We start from the raw sequence: 18,343 nt of genomic DNA on the forward strand, positions 1-18,343 counted from the left end.
AGTCCTACTAATGACCTTCAAAGCTAGAATCAAAAGCTAATTATTTCAGGCCTCAATAGTATTTACTTAAAATTAAATCTAGTTAAAGTTACCATTAGTAGAGAAAAGTAAGCATTACTTCCAAATACTGATTTTCAATGGGATGCTTAAATGAATGAAGTTAGTATGTAACTTACTTCAAGCTTAGTTTTATTGTAACTTGTAGTAATCTATGACATAGCACCATTGTTTAAGTAGCTTTGTGATACCTGTTAGATAAGAAAATGTCACAGAAGTATGACTAATATATTATAGATGCTTATGTTTGTAGGTACATAGTAGAGCTCCTAATTTACACTCAAAGGTTTTGCATTTTCCTGCACAAGTGTGTACAATGAGCCTTCCTGATTCTGTAGCCAGAAGTCCCTCAAGAAACTAATCGAGATTCCACTGTGTGTGTGTGTGTATATGTACACCCGCCGCGAAATGACTTCGGACCTCATAACAAAAGCGCTCAAAATTACATCTTTAGTACAGGCCGGAGGCTAAGTCCCGAATCATTCAAGATATTTTCAGCCGAGTAGCCAATCGATATCTGCGCTCGGACGGCTGCCATCTGGAAAATAATCCGCCATATTTGGTATTTTTTGATTTGATATATTTCTGGAACGGTGTCTCCTATCATCATTCGGTTTTCTCACAAATGTTCCAAATAGTGTAAACTTTCATAATAAATCAATAAATCTATTTTTGAAAAATAAGAAATAGAAGTTTTTCAGAAAGTCTTAATTAATAATTCTCAAACCAAACAATGGCATTTTCTATTTTGTAAGATTACTTAGTGTTTGTTAGAAGTCTTTAGATGAGCTGAACCCCTATTTTCTCTAGATTTATAAATTTACCTCAAATAACATTTTAAGAGAAATACAATTTACAAACAAGTCAACATAATTGTTAAGACTTTCAACTCACAAAATGTTTTGTAGTTTTTCTGAAAAACTTCTATTTTTCACAAATACATTTATTGATTTATTATGAAAGTTTACACTATTTGGAACATTTCTGAGAAAACCGGATGTTGATAGGAGACACCGTTCCCAAAATATATCAAATCAAAAAATATCAAATATGGCGGATTATTTTCAAGATGGTGGCCTTCTGAGCGCAGATATCGATTGGCTACTCGACTGAAAATATCTTTAATGATAGAACAATTAATCCTACCAAGTCTCTTGCTTTTATCAACAAGTCAATGATTCGTTACCTAGCCTCCGGCCTGTGATAAAGATGTAACTTTTTGTGCTTTTGTTATGAGGTCCAAAGTGATTTTGCGGTGGATGTAATTTTAATAAATTATTCAATTGAAGAACCTGTCTTGCTGTATATCAGAACAAAAAAAAAAAAAATAGCATCTCACCGCCAGTATATTAACTATGGTACACTCCTCTTCACATAACAGGGTGTCTACCAAAATACCAAAATAACAAATCCAAAATTGTTGACCTTTTTCTTACCGTTTATTTAATCGCCCCCTACTTGTAGTTGGAAATTAAAAAAAAATGGATATTTTTATTCAATGAAAAACCTCTACCACCTGGTTAAGATGAAAACTGAAGCTGTTCTTTAACAAGATATTTAGACTTGCTTTAATTATTAATTTACTGGTAAGGTGCGGATTACTCACAATTAAATATAAACTTTAAGCTAAAAGATTAAAAAATCGGCAACTTACGTGTGTGAGTATGAGATATTTTTCGTACTACGTTTCGGAGGTTACACTACCTCCTTCTTCAGGTTGAAACGTTGTTATTCAGACACCTGACATGGTGCCTCGTCGTGAAAGTGAAGGTTAAGGATTTAGGTTAAAAAGTTGCTTGAAGGACACTTTCTAAAAAAGAGTATAAATTACACATCTAAAACCGCGCAATACTATAAAAACAAAGGAACATCCAAGGCTAAAGTCCGCGAACTGCCGACCAAAGCACAGGGTAGGCGAATGCACAGTGTCAGCCCGTACCTGGGGAAAAAGAACTTCCCCTCCTCAAACCTTCCAAACTGGGGCTCGGGAGTCACCAATCCAAGGAGAAGTCGACCTCCACCTCGGCGGCTTTCCTAACCTCAGGAGTAACATGGAAGCCCATTTCGTCCCTAAACACTGCGGCTTTATCCCATTTTTTAAAGAAATTAACCCAGCCGTCTTCTAAATTCCCATCGTCCCTATTAAGCTTATTCCAATTTTCCGCGCATATATAAGCAGCTTCATATACGTTCCTGTCCAATTTATTGTTAACCTCCCTAATAATTTCCCTTTTAGCAATCTTATGTCGGTTAACCAATATATGTTCAGACAATCCGGTTTTGGGTATGCCTTCCTTTACGTCCTTATCATGCTCTCCCCACCTGACTTGCATACTTCTCCCCGTTTGTCCCACATATTCCTTTCCGCATTCACACACTATCCTGTACACCCCTTTCCGCTCCTCAGGGTTATTGCGTCTATCCCCCCTCCCTTTCTTATATGATGTAAAGTGCTTTTCAATACTCCGGGGCGCTCTTACCCCACATTTTATTCCGTAACTCCTCACGGACTTTTCAATTTTCTCTGAGACCCCCTTAAAATACGGGATCCCCACGAAACATGTGCCTTTTTCACCGTTTTCTATCCCAGTTTTTTTACCATCTATGTCATATTGCGATGTTTCTTGCCTAACAATCCTTTTGGCTCTCCTAGCTACTTTTTCCAGGTCGCGGATAGTGTACCCATTCTTTACCCCCACTCTCCTTATCCATTCCCCTTCTTTCCGTTTCTCTTTCTCGTCATTGCACAATCTTTCGGCGCGAATGTAAAAGTTAAGAAAAACATTTAATTTAGTCCTATTCGAATGTTGGGATCTCTTATGGAGGTACAGCTCTCCAGCTAACGGTTTATGAAAGACCCCCGTAACGATCCGTTGTCCGGTTTTAGTAAGGCATAAGTCAAGAAAGTGGATCTTTCCGTTGACCATATCTTCCCTAGTAAACCCAATCCTGGGGTCCTGCTTCCCCAATTGGTCGAAAATGCTGTCAAGTTTGATTTCATCCCCTATGATGAGGATGTCATCTACATATCTCCCATAAGGGTCACATACATGCATGTAAGAAGGAGGTAGTGTAACCTCCGAAACGTAGTACGAAAAATATCTCATACTCACACACGTAAGTTGCCGATTTTTTAATCTTTTAGCTTAAAGTTTATATTTAATTATTAATGCATGTAAAAATTAATGCTTCAGACTTCATCCTGGACGGGAAATGGACACATTACTTTAATATTTAAAAAAACGAAAAACTTAATGTACAGAAGAACGTGAAGAAACAAAGTGAAAAAATCATAGTCATAGTTCAATACAGTTTTAGATTTTCAAATATTTAACTTTATCAAATCCCGGTACAGGTATACAACAATGTAAATTCACTATACTGTGAAAAATACCAAAAATTCTTGACCACAAAACATAATTTCTTGACTTTCTTGAACTACCTGTTGATTGCTTAGTTTTTTTGTTACATTCTTGTCTGGTAGACACCCTGCACAAGAGGTACATTTTACAAGGTTTGACAGTTGAAATATGTGCTACTTCATCTGAACAGAAGTGTACATTCACTCAGCATATCACCACTCATACAGTCTGACCATGTAGAAATCAAAAATCATAAACACAATACATTAAAAATGCTACAAAATGTGCAAAAAAAAAAAAAAAAAAATATTCATATACACATACAGCTAATAGAAAACAGCCTTACAGAAAGTGAACTTACATATTAAAGCTCATATGTATGTTGCAAAAGAACATACAAGTCTACAAGTTTTTACACGTTCATGGTGTTGGGTCACATACATGCATGTTTAAAGCGAGTCGGTTGGCGAAGATTTCACAAAATCTGATCTGGGATGAAAATGGAAGAAACCAACAGGATCCATTATTGTTCTATGCCTTACTAATTAGAAGAATAATCTAACAATCCGTTTGAAGAGTGGGAAAGAATTACCGAATTGTCCAAGCGTTTACTCAAACTTACTATTTCTCCTTCAATTCCCGAGTACGATAACTGTGGCTTGTCATTTGTTTTCATGTGATATTCTTCCAAAGAAGTTCTGGTAGGATGCATGCTATCACTGGAATTGCCATGCAAACAATTTTCCGAATCAAAATTATTTCTTGCACTGTCACTACCGGTTACGGAGGTGCCTGCACCTGGATCCAGATACGGTGACGAATCTGAATACTCGTTCACCTGAGGTACGTTAGAATCTAAACACAAACTACTGCGACCAGAATCATGGAATGACGCCACGCTCAAAGAGTCCATCATTTCACAGGCGTTCGAACTGTAAGTGATGACATTGTTGGAGCTTATCAATCCACTCTCGCCTATAGTATTGATTATATGTTCAAACTCGTTCATTGCCGGAAGTCCGTCCTCACTAGAAGCACAGGATATGACACTGCTCTGAACACTAGAGCTGTTCGCAGTAGGAGCTTTGTCTAGATCTCCTGAAGTGTCTGCAGTCAAGAGGAAACCCTGTCGAACTGAAAGATGAGAAGCATCTGGAGGAAGTAGAGAAATGGAATTTGCATCTTCTTCATTCCTGGAAGTAGTTTCTTTCATCTTCACTTCTTCTTGAGCAGCCAACTGAGTAAAATATTTCTGCAAAAGAATAATAATAAATAATAGTACGAAAACATTACATCTGAGCTGATATATTACAGGCACCTACCGACAACAATGCTTAACACTAACAATTTAAAGTTGTGTTCAAAATAATTAGAAATATTAAAGAATATTACATGATTGCTTTGTTAAATTTAGGAATATACAGGGTGAGTCACCTAAAATTACCACCGGGAATATTTCGTGAACAACAACAAATATTGAAAAACTGCTTTCACAGATATAGAGGTATGAGAGGGGCTCATGAAATTAGTGGACACAATACGTTAAACTACCTAGGGATATAAGATTTTTAACACACACTTAACTAGGAAACCCCATTTTATTTTTATTTCATTTGAAAGTACGGAAAAATTGAGCGGAAATTTCAATTTTGGAAATATGGTTCTTAGAAGTCTGCTGGGGGCTAGATCTGGAGAATAGGGGGTTAGAGAAGCACAGGAATTTGTCCAGAATTCATTGATTTGGAAAGCACGATGAGCAGGTGCGTTATCGTGGTGCAGGATTCAGTTCTTGTCTCACCAGAGTGCTAGTCATTTCTTCCACACTTTTTCACGTAACTGCTAAAGAACACTTGTGTCTTTATTGTGTCTACCGCTGGTGCACAATATCAGTACTATTGAAAAAAATAAAAAGCATAACATTGTCTTTGCATGCAACCGATCATCTTAGACTGATTGTCAGCCATATTTAAATTTACTATACCAGTTAAAAACAGCCTCCCTACATACAAACGTATACCAAAAAGTTATTTCCAACAGCTCATAAGTCTCCAAGACCAGTTTAAAATCAAAATTTTATGCACATGCATTTTTCCATTTTTTCATCCATTGTTCTGCACACACACAATAATCCGCCAACACCACTTCACACACCCACAATCAACGGCTGCAGCTCGCAACTAAACAAAGATAGAATCATGGCCGTTTCAGGATCCTTCAAGGACAAAAGCTTTTTCTTCCCTCACACACAACCCCCGCAAAACCTAACCAGTTAAGAGTGGCAGCTCCAGTCTAAGAACTTTCAATCACAACTCAATCACACCTCGTATGTGGGACGAACTAAACATCTTATACAAGTAAGGATTTTGGAACATTTTAGATATATACAGTTGAACCTGAGTTATACAGGGTCCGTTCTGAAAGTATCTGAACTGTCTGCAGCGCGGCGCGAGAATCGGTTGAGGGTTCGGGTAAGCTGCGTCAGGTGGCAGTGGGGACCTTAACCTTCAAAACAAGGCCTCGCTCAGTTGCCTGCGAGCAGTGGTTGAGGTGCAATTGCTCGTGTTGTGTACATGGAAAAAATGTCGCGTCGAGAATTTGCAGTTGGTGGATTTGGTGAAAATGGAGTGCACTTTGGAACAGCGCCACGCTGGAACGTGTGGACGGTGACGAAACGTTTCTGGACCGAGAGATAACCGGGGATGAAACCTGGCTATTCGAGTATGACCCCGAAAGCAAGAGACAAAGTTCAGAATGGCACACCCCCGCATCCCCTCGTCAAAAGAAGGCCCGGATGTTAAAATCAAAGGTGAAGACAATGCTCCTTGTCTTTTTCGACGCGAAGGGGGTTGTGCACAAAGAGTTTGTACCTGCTGGGACCACCGTGAATACAGCTTACTACAAAACAGTGCTTCAGCATCTCCGACAGAGGGTCCAGCATGTCCGGTCTGACATCGCCGACAGGTGGGTGCTTCACCACGATAACGCGCCGGCTCACACAGCACTGTTGGTAGGTGAGTTTTTGGCCAACGTACACGTGGCAACGCTGCCTCATACCCCTTACCACCCGGACTTGGCACTGGTGGACTTCTTTTTGTTTCCCAAGGTCAAAAGGGTGCTCAAGGGGAAGCGTTTTGCATCAATTGAAGAGGTTCACGCTGCCACGACCGCAGCATTAAAGAGGGTGTCAGTCAAGGACTTCCAGGACTGCTGTGAACAGTGGAAAAGTCGCTATACTCGCTGTATTGAGGCTGAAGGTACCCACATTGAAGAATATTGACAGCAGTTGTAATTGTCATCAATAAATTGTTTGCAAATAAATAAGTTTGGATACTTTCAGAACGGACCCTGTACGTATGTCAAGGTGAAGAGAAAATAAAACGTACAACTAAGAATTACTTACAAATGAGATTTAGATACCATGCCATATCATTATGAAAATACCGTAATTGTATCTATTTTGAGGAACAAGATACAGTATAATACAGGTTATTTCTGTCAAAGTGGTACACTAAAGAATCTAAAGTTTGGATCTTTAATACATTACATTTGCTGCTTTATTAGTTCTTTGTGGATTAGTATTCACTTCCGGTATAAATTTTACTGTCTGCTCAAGCGTGTAACTTTTCCCCTTTCTGTTCTCCATGGCCGACCAGTAGCACCTGAGAATGTTCACTCAAGGAACCGCTGTTCTGTTTTCATTATGGAACATGGCAAATGTCGGCTATCCGCATCTTTCTAACGTGTGTACTTTTGTATCACGATTACATACAAAAGAAAATGTGTCTCATCTGAACAACTGCTGTAAATCTTTCGATTTAATGCCGTCTCTTCCTGCCTTCTCTGTGGCACCGCCACGCCGTACTCATCATTCTTACAACTCGAGACCAACCGCTGCCATGCTATCCTATCTTATTTCATATTTTAAAATTGCCAATCACCTTCTGTTTTTGTAACCACAAGAAATTTATACTTTTGTAACTTGGTTACATCAACTGCATTTTATGAAAATTAGTATGTATAACACCAAATTACATATTAATGAATTATGTATAAATAAGGTTTAATTGACAAGTTTTTAAATTATATTTTGCAGGGACCTAGAGTAATTTACGTAAAAAAAAAAAAAATACGCAGAACTAAGTTAGATGAAAGCAAAGTAATATTCAGGTTACGCACGACATGTAATAGAAACCTACATCCCTGGAAGTGATAGAAATACAAAAACAAGGGAGTTTAAATTACAATAAAATAGTGCAAAACATCTCGTGATAAATGATGAAATTTTGACAGAAAAACATAAGAGCTGGCGAGAGTGACATTATGCATTTCATCAGCAGTAATCAATCGACTTGGAGCAAACTACGTACGTAATGCACAACACATATGTTTTTCTTTCAATTCCATTCAATCTGATGATGCAAATGAGAAGTTTGTGAAACTCATATACGAGGGTCATCCAGAAAATAAAGACCGTTTGGTTATACAAAATGAAAAACAATATTCATTGGAAAAAAAACAATTCTGTTACATACCTGAAGCTTCCTTCACTTCTCTACATTTAGACATTTGTTTTATCTGGGCACGAGCTTCAGAATTCCCATGTTATACTCTTCTGCCGCCAGTTCATTAAGCCAGGTGGTCACTGCATTCTCCAACTGTTCATCACTTCCAAAACGTTTACTGCCCAGAAACTCTTTCAGCTTAGGGAAAAGGTGGAAATCACTAGGATCAAGGTCCGGACTATAGGGTGTATGATCGAATTTTCCATCCGAATTGATCCAGCAATTCTTGAGTTGGATGAGCAGTGTGAGGATGGGCATTGTCGTGCAGAAGCACAATTCCTCCAGAAAGCATTCCACACCTCCTGTTTTGGATGGCTCACTGTAGTTTTCTTAGAGTCTCACAATAACGATTTGCATTGATCGTAGTGCCTTTTGGCGGAAATGCGCGAGCGGTCTTTTGTTTGAATGCAGTGACCACCTGGCTTAATGAACTGGCGGCAGAAAAGTATAACATGGAATTCTGAAGCTAGTGCCCAGATACGACAAATGTTTAAATGTAGGAGGTTATTATGTAGAGAAGTGAAGGAAGCATCAGGTATGTAACAGAATTATTTTTTTTCCAATAAATATTGTGTTTTCATTTTGTATAACCAAACGGTCTTTATTTTCTGGATGACCCTCGTATATTATATGAAATGGAAAAAGAAAAGATCCTAAGGTAATCCACAAAGTATTTACATTCATACAGCTGGGAAGAAATCTGGTAAAAAAGCTCGTGGAATGTCTATAGGAAGGTACGAGTCTTCCAACTCAAAGATGTTGAGACAGGAGTTTCTCAGGTAAATGTTCGGTCACTGCCGGGATGAACGCAATGCAATTGCGAAATACGAGAGGACAAAAAGGGCCAGCAGTGATCGGAAAAGGGATCAGATCACTTTGAGAGAGAGGAGAGCTGGAGGTTTTTAAAGAGAGGGGTTCAAAACTCTGCATGCCCGACCAGGGTAAGTTCTATCTTCCCTTGTGTGTCTGCCATTCTCGTACCTAGGTATATGGGTTCACAAGCATATTTCATTTCGTTTATTTAATCTGGTGAAGTGTGTACCTCTACGCAATCCTTTTGGGGGACATGTGCTAAGCGAGTGGCATACCTGAGGGCTACATTACGTGGTGGAGATGCACAGATGCACAGAGGTGAACTTGGGCTTGAAATTACCCTATCTTCAGGAGAAGATGCAGACTGACATCAGAAAGTACACACAAATTGCCTTGGCCATTGTTTGTAATAGTGTTCCCTCTACAAACACACCTATAGAAGTTGATCCTTATGAAAATATTGCATAATGACACTGCCCAAGAGAGGAAAACTGGCAGATCACCTATTCCTACATAAAAGTGCCAACGGTAACATCAGAAATGGTCACCTACTCCAGGAAATTAATTCTCGAGTGTGAACTATCTGAAGTACTCAAATTTTTGCTTAACAGAAGCCTAGATTCTGCCTCATCCAGCATTTCCTGTTCCATATACTACGAAGTCAATACAATAATCTGCCAAACAAAATAGACCCTTTTGACAATCTGGTACGTTTCAGAAGGCTGCTGTGTAAAAAATAAAAATAAATGGATAAGTCACTTTACTGCATGCAATTTTAATTTATGTATTTTCCTTGTTAGTACATTCCTTTATAAAATGGCTCAAGCTGTATTTAGAATATTTTGTTCAATGGAAAGTACAGGGGAAGACAGTTGATCTTCCAATAGCAGATCAACTCCACTCAGAAAATTAAATATAAATGGGTTAATTATCCCATTTGAAGAAAGATTAGATTCCTTAACAGGGTGGCCACTCTAAGAGCATGATACAATTCAAGTATAATTCCTGGTTTTCAAGTGGAACTTTGAAAAAATTCAGACACAAACAGATATTTTTTTCTATTTCAACTTAATGTACGAGGGCTATCCAGAAAGTAACTTACGTTTTGGAATAAATAAAACCCAAGTGAAGGGAAACTTTTTTTATTATATACATTTAAAAGTCAAACTCTTACACTATAACATCAACATAGTCTCCGTACAAATTGAGACACTTATCATAACGATGCACCTCACGCCTGCCTGCAGTTCCACGTTGTCGTTGAAGCACTGTGTTGAGAGCCAGATCTTCATGTGTGGATACAAGTGATATTCACTTGGTGCAAGATCCAAACTGTATGGTGGATGATCAAACACCTCCCATCCGAAACCATCCAAGAGTTCTCGAGTGCGATTGGCCGTGTGCGGGTGGGCGTTGTCATGAGAAAACAAAACCTTGGAACTCAACTTTCCCCGATGCTTGTTTCGAATCGCTCTTCCTAACTTTTTTAATGTTTCACAATCTCTCTCGAGAGGTTATTGATGAACCACATTTGAGGAAATCCACCAGAAGCACACCCTCCTTGTAACAAAAAATTAATTTTCGCCACCTGTTCATCAGTCACAATGCTCTGTCAGCCACTTCGCTCTACATCGTGAACATTAGTGCGGCCATTTTTAAACACATTGCACCACTGCCGCCTTCACTCATTACGTCGTTTCCGTACACCTCACAAAGTTGCCAATGAATTTCAATTGGTTAGCAAATCAATGACCGCACGTCACAACTTGTGGGATTTTCGATTGCAGCACACATTTTAAACATTCACACCGAACACAGCAGAAGCAACATGAACTGCATGCTACCACAGCTGGATGCGTACTGAGTGACTGGATGCTCCGACACAAAGATGGCGGCGTTAGCCTCGCCCCACTTCACCTAACGTAAGTTACTTTCTGGATAGCCCTCGTATTACCACCTCACCACCCACACTGTATATCCGATATAAAAGGGTCTGTGCGATTCCAATGTATCCAAAATTTTTAATTCAATTCAATTATACGGTATATTGATTGATTGATTGATTGATTTGTTGTTTTAAGTCCACTTTATGCACAGTAAGGCTAATCGGGACTGGACCTGCAGTTTAAAGTGGGATCCGAACAACTATATGCCTCCACCAGGGATCGAACCCGGGACACCTTGATTACAAGGCGACGATGCTACCACTGCGCCATCGGGGAGGCACTAATTATACAGTATACGAATTTAATATATTTAATTTAAGGTATGGAGTTTGCATTTTCCATTTCACATACTCAGACTCATAATACATCTACCAACAGAAGTCACAAATGTTAAGGAGTACATTAAAAAGGTAAAGTGCTCCCCTGTGCACAGCACCACTCCATGAAGGCGTATAGGGGGTGTGGGGGTAATACCCCACACTTTCTTGATCCGGTCATGAGTGGGGGTGATGTATGAAAAATGTTAATTGCGCAATAACTTCAAACTCAAATTTATAGAGAGAGAGAGAGAGAGAGAAGGCTCCCATTCCTTCTCCTCTCACTCTCTCTCTATTTCTATGTAGAGGGAAAGAAAGGGAGGTAGCAGAGAGAGAGAGAGAGAGAGAGAGAGAGAGAGAGGGGGGGAGGGGAAGAGAGAGGGAGAGGGAGAGAGAGAAAGAGAAGAGGGAGATAGAAGAGAGGGAGAGAGAGAGACATTAGAGAGATTGAGAGAGAGAAGAGAGAATGAGAGAGAGAGAGAGAGAGATAAAGAGAGAGTGAGAGAGAAGAGAGGAGGATGCAAAGAGTCTCATCCCTACCTCTTTCATTTCAGGAGAGGAAAGGGAAGGGGGAAGAAACGAGTAATCACCCTCTTCTTTTTCCTTCTCTCCTTCTCACTTTCTTTCCTTCTCTCTCCTTCTTTCTCCCTTATCTCTCTCTCTCTCTTTCATTGATTCCTCTTTCCCCACCCTCTCTGCCCCGCCTCTCTCTCTCTCTCTCTCTTAATTCTCTCTTCCCTCTCTCTTCCTTCTTTCCATTTCTTCTTCTTTTCCCTTTTCTCTAAAAAGAAGAGGAAGAAGAGAGAGAGGGGGGTACCCCCCTCTCTCTTTTCTCTCTTTCGAGAAAGAAAAGGGAAAAGAGAAGAGGAGAGAAGCGAAAAAGCAGAGGTGAAATCACTTTAAAGATATCTTATTTTGCAATAATCTTCAGTCTGTCAGATAGATTGTTCTGCAAAGGACACAAACAAAGTAAACAAAGTGAGAGAATTGTTTCATTTTCCATGCAGCTTTCTTTTCCTTCCTCGATAAAAATAAAATCCAAACTGTGAAACACTTGCCTCAGGACATTTATAAATATGTATAAATTCCGAAGCCAATAATTCATGTATAGTTCTCAGAATTCAATGAATTTCCAGTGAGTTGCCACCCTGTTTATGCTATTATAAATCACTGATGGACAATTATGAGAAATTCTTATGTATTGTGCTTACCAGCTGGACCTTCAATTGCTCCATGCATGATGGGACGTCGGCCATTGTAGAAGGAGGAGTGATGCTCAGGGAGGAAAACTGCGACAGAAGATCCGGGGTGAGAGCCAACAGCTTCTTCTGCAAAGCAAGAGACCAAACATCAGTACATTACACTACTTCCTACCTCAGATATACAGGGTGTGGCTGCATTCATAGCATAATTTAGTCAGTTATATATGGGAAAAAATATTTTTATGGGATGCCCTTAGTATTGGGTTGGTGCGAATGAAATGTCCGCTTTGACGTCTGGTGGGAAGCTCACCTCAACAGCACAGCACAGGGATTGACTGAGGTCACAGGTCTAATGTCAAAAACTCTGTATATGTCCAGCAAACAGACAGTCAGGAGGCAGTGTGTTGCCGAACAGGGTCGTCTGAAAGTGCACCATGGAGAACACCCAATTGCGAGTGATTTGTCTTTACGAATTCAAACTGGGACATTCTGCTCAGCAAGCCGCCAAAAACACTAACAATGCATTTGGGCCAGGAATGGTAAATGAACGCACCATTCGCCGCTGGTTTGTCAAATTTCGTTCCGGTGACACAGCATTGCAAAATGAACCCAGTGGCCATCGACCAACATCATGTTCGGATGAGCTCCTCGGGAACCCCGTGGAAGCGGACCCTCGGAAAAGTGTTCGTGCCATTGCAGACGAGTTAGGCATACAGCATACCACTGTCGTTCAGTGGCTCCGTGCGATCAGTAAAGTGAAAAACTTGGACTCATGGGTACCACATGATTTGACACCGGTCAACAAGACTCGCCGTCTGGAGGTGTGCAGTTCTCTGAGCGTAAGGAACAACCGGGATGGTTTCCTGCATCGGATTGTCACTTCAGATGAAAAATAGATCTGCTATGACAATCATAAACGATCACGACAATGGTTGGATCGTGATTAACGTCCAGGGCGGTTTCCGAAACCACCTCTCCACCCACGGAAGGTGTTGTTGCTGGTATGGTGGTCTATGGTGGGTGTGATCCATCATGTCTTTCTCAGGTGAGGTAAAACCATCAATGCAAATTGTTACAGTGCTGAACTCCATGAAATGCACCACAAACTTCTCCACGAGCATCCAGCAATGGTCCACAGACATGGTGTCCTCGTGTTGCACGACAATGCTCGCCCACATGTCGCACAAAGGACGGTGCAGGCTCTCCATGAGTTGCAATATGAAAGCCTTCCTCATCCAGCATATTCTCCCGACCTCTCTTCCATTGACTACCATCACTTCCGGCATCTCGATCACTTCCCGACAGGAAAGACCTTCGCTAATGATCGGGCGGTGCAACATGCCGTTGAGGAGATCTTTGCGTCACAGACTCCAGACTTCTTTCGCCATGGAATCCAATTGTTGGCTGGGCGATGACAAAAGTGTGTGGCTGCAGACGGCGACTATTTTGATTAACCAGGCATTGTAGTTTTGATTTTTTTGGCCTTTGGCACTGACGCACCTGGGCCGGACATTTCATTCGCACCAACCCAATATGTAATTGTGCAAAGCCAGTACAAAAGCCAGTACAAAAACCAAGTCCATTTCGGGTTCAAAAGTGGTAAATAAAATAAAATTTCGCTGTTATAGCAGTGAAAAAGAAGTATATAAAATGACATATTGGTTTTAAAATTGTGAATATAATCCCCAATTCGATTTAAAAACTGCACTTACTACACAAAATAAACAAATCCCTTCTAACAACACATTTATGTAATTACCAGAATATTAAGTTTATTCCTGTATAAAGATGCTCCATTTTTGCTTCTCAAATATTTAGAGCAATTTTCCATGAATTGCATAAATCACAGGATAATTCTGACTTGAGAAAGTGTCGAGTCGGTAAATAAACTATAAATTTCGTGGTTTAAGAGTCTATTTCGCATTTTGCAGTTCATTTTGCATTATTTCGTGACAAGACAGGGTAGGAAAATGCATATCACACCTTTCAGAAACATGAAAAATTAACATTACAATGTGTCATTTCACATTTCGTGTTTTCGTCAGAAACGAAACATGCATGCCTCTACTTATATCAGAAATGCAGCATTACAAATTCCTAGATAGAAAATTGTAACTGATTTTTTATAGCCTTTTAGGCTGACGTTGCATATATGGTACACTAATAAATATATTATAATAACTCCGATAAATCAAACCAGGGTTGAATTAACACATGGTTTCAAATAGGACAGTTTTGGCCAGGAAAAAAAATTTGGAGAACATGACGTGCTCAGAAAAAAATACTACTTTTTGTAGTGTAATAATCCCAGAACATATTATCCTATGTGTGAAGCATCGAAGCTACATGTTTCCGTACATATAATCATGTGTAATGTGTATCGGTGAGTGAGTAGCTCCTTGAGTCTACATATCTTTAACTAAAAATTTGGCCATTACATTCAAATGAATTACAAAAAATAAAAGTTTCGTGATGCTCTACATTCCATAAAAACCAATGCTATTTGAAGCGGCAACGAAGGTTTTTCACGTACAAAATGGTGGTCGCGAGGACTCGTATATGACATCAAGTTATGCCATCAAGGGACTCTACGGCTGAACCAATACCACTGCCAATACTCTCAGCACTTCCCACCAATGCCAGTACATACTTGAAAATCATAACAATTCAAAGTATAAATTATAATACATAAATATTCAATTGGAATTATATCCAAGTTTTGCTTTAAACTATTCATAATTGCTAGAGGCGAGCATATTTCATTTTTGACGAAAACACAAAATGTGAAATAACATTCTGTAATGTTCATTTTTCACATTTCTGTAAGGTGTGAGGTGTATTTTCCTACCCTGTTTTGTCACAAAATGATGCAAAATGAACTGCAAAATGTGAAATAGATTCAAACACGAAATTTAGAGTATATTCACTGGTGCAATCATTTCTGAAAATTAAATTATCCTTTCAGTTATGGAATTCAGGAGAAATTGATTAATTCCGCTGTAAATATTTGATTGTTGATTGATTGATTTGCTTTATTTTACTTCATTTTTGTGTCACTTTTGGCTAATTTACGAAGATGGAGATGAGTGATGATATGATGAAATTGATGAATGGACACTCCATTCCCAAGCCGGGATTTGAACCTGAGACCCCTGGTGTCGTAGCACGATGTGCTAACCAGTCTGCCACGAGGGCCCAGTTGTAAATATTTGAGAAGCAAAAACGGACTCATTTGAACAGGTATAAACTTAATTCTCTTGGTAAGTACATAAATGTGCTATTATAATCAAAATGTAATTTTATGTTCTGCTTTTTTTACTGCTATAACATCGAAATTTTATTTTATTTATTGCTTTTGAACGAGAAATTGACTGTTTTTCTCCTGATGGGTACAAATATGTTGTGGTTATACAGGCATCATCCTCCTTTTGTTGCCTGACACACGACCTATTCCTTGCAGAGGGTGTCAGCGTACTGCTGTGTTGAAGACAGGTCCAGTTGTCCGAGAACGGAAATGTGTTGCAATCGTGGACAAAGGATGTTGTTAGCGAGTTGCAGTACGTCATGTGATGGACAAATAAATGAAATTATAAGGAAAATTTTGATTTTTCTCAACATTGAACCAAAGTCTCTTCATCCGTAAACAGGAGACACAGTATTAAGAACAGGGTTTCTTGAAAATTATGAAGCACTATGACAAGTGCCTGAATGTCGCTGGTAACTGTATGGGAAAATAGTGTAATGCTGCATCTCTCTGCTCACGTCATGTTCTTTCTCCAGAACAATACTCTCTGCAGATGGCAGACTAGGAAAACTTTACTTCCGACTATCCCTCATAATACCACTGTTATAAATTTGCTTTATTTTACTTCACTTTTGTGCCAATTTTTGGATAATTTGGGAAGATGTGATGATATGATGAAATTGACACTCACAAATATCCATGCTCAGGCCAGGATTCGAACCCTGGACCCCTGGCATCGTATCACGATGTGCTAACCACTCTGCCATGGGGGTTGGCTAAAAGTAGTTGAATTCTAAGTAGGAAAGTATGGAAGTTTTACAGTAAGGAGGCAACACAATTTTAAGCTACCACATGTTCAAGTCTGACAACATTGACAATAGTTTTGTATCTTGTCAAACACTGAAAGGTCCTTCTCTCCTTACCTTCAAGCTCTGCCTCGCACACTTCTTATTCTTCTTGCTTGATCTTCTTCCTCTTCCTACAAATAGCAAATCCTCTTCCTCGCACTTTTTGCTGCATAACACCTGCCATCCTTCTTCTGGTTCTACTGGGGTGACTGTCAGAAAACACATGGAAAACAAATTGTGATTATATATTCCTTTGTCATATTCAATTTTATAATTTAAAACACTTCATAACATTCATAATATCCTTAATATTCTGAACTAATATATCCATTGAATAGGAATTCAAATTTAGAAAAAAGTTCTCAAAGACTTGAAGTTGCACCACTTGGTTGGTTTTTTAAAATTTAAATTGATTTATTTTTGTAAAAAAAACACTTAAAATTGCTTGTATGGTTTTTGGTACCATACATATGTGATTTTTATAGAAAGGCTTTTTCTGTTAAATGGCCCTCTTCCACTTAACCATTAATTACAGTGGTCATTGTTTTTCTTTACAATTAATTATATACAATTAAATGAAAAGAGATAAATCAACAAGCTTGTGTCATGCTATAATAAGTGCTTGAATGGGTCTGGCAACTATGTGGAAGAGTAGTGCAAGGTACGTAGTTTCTGTACTAAAATTTTTTTGTGCATATTATTTGTCGTTTGTTTTATACCAAAACATTCCTTTTTTTCTGGATGACCCTCAAAATACGAGGGCGGATCATTAAGTATCGCACAACAATTTTTTCCCACATGTTATTGTGGCTGGGATGTTGAAATTTTAGACGTATAGTTTGAAGTTCGTGCTAGAGACGTCATTTGTTCGATCAGGTATATCTTTTGTGGCAGAAGCGTGAACTACTTAGCAAAGATGGCGCGTATGTTATTGTCGTCAACATGTGAAGAGCAAAGAGCTGTAGTTCGTTTTTTGTGAGCGAAAGGACAAAAATCTAGTGTACGTCTCAGGGAAATGTTGGGCATGTATAGGGAAGACTGTTTGGACAGTAGCAACATCCCCAGGTGGTGCACATTCTTTGAAGGAGGTCGTGTCAACCTTGTTGACTCATCACGTTCCAGGCAACCAGTAACAGCTGCAACGGAACGGAATGTTACAGCCATTGAGCAGGCAATTTTCAACGACCAGCGGTTCCATCTGAGAACCTTGTCAGAGCGGTTCAACATTTCTTACGGTAATGCGATATTCCTAGGTGGCCAACGTTTCAATTCCGATGAAGATGTGCAATCCATTGTGTGCAGATGGCTGTATTCCCAAATGACGGAGTTCTATGAACAGGGTATACTGAAACTAGTGCCAAGATGGGAAAAATGTGTTGAAAGACTTGGTTCCTATTTTTACACCATTAAGCCTTGAAAAACTAAATATGCTGACCAAGGCAGTAATTTATTTTATTAAAAACATAAACTAAACGTAACGTTATTTTAGTTTGCAGCTGTTACTGGTTGCCTGGAACGTGATGAGCCTTGTCTCCATGAAATGAAAAACTCAATATGCTGACCAAGGCAGAAATTTATTTGATTTTAAAACAAACTAAACGTTACATTTCAACCTTCTAGCAAGGTCTTCTTCAGACTCTGTACCAAGTACAAATTTGTCTGAAGAAGACCTTGCTAGAAGGTTGAAACATTAGGTTTAGTTTATGTTTTAAAATTAAATAAATTTCTCCCTTTGCCAGCACATTGAGTTTTTGGCTCCTACGTCGAAAAGTAGCTAAAAGATGTGGTTTCATTGTGTATAATTTATGTTGTCTGACCTATTAAACTTCTTTTTTTAAAAAATGGTTGTAAAAAAGGTAAAGTGCTCCCCTGTGCTTAGCACCACGCCATGAAGGCGTATAGGGCATGTGGGGGTAACGCCCCACACTTACTTGATCCGGTCATGAGTGTGGGTGATGTGATCAGCATCACGCCCCTGACTGCCTTTATCCC

General features: G+C 39.2%; 1 protein-coding gene across 2 annotated transcripts in view; it reads right to left on the minus strand.

Moving 5' to 3' along the window:
* Positions 1–3,220: 3,220 nt before the first annotated feature.
* The window catches only part of LOC145981645 (uncharacterized), a 59,812-nt gene continuing 44,689 nt past the window's right edge, over positions 3,221–18,343 (minus strand). For both annotated transcript variants that reach the window (XM_083115040.1, XM_083115039.1), the window contains exons 8-10: positions 16,427–16,560; positions 12,269–12,385; positions 3,221–4,671 (exon numbers count right to left, since the gene is read on the minus strand). In XM_083115040.1, the coding sequence (XP_082971166.1) occupies positions 3,961–4,671; positions 12,269–12,385; positions 16,427–16,560 (962 nt within the window). In that variant the 3' untranslated portion in view covers positions 3,221–3,960. The remainder of the gene's footprint in view (positions 4,672–12,268; positions 12,386–16,426; positions 16,561–18,343) is intronic.

The sequence above is a fragment of the Lepisma saccharinum genome, chromosome 29, assembly GCF_977018435.1.
Source record: "Lepisma saccharinum chromosome 29, izLepSacc3.1, whole genome shotgun sequence".
Lineage (NCBI taxonomy): Eukaryota > Metazoa > Arthropoda > Insecta > Zygentoma > Lepismatidae > Lepisma > Lepisma saccharinum.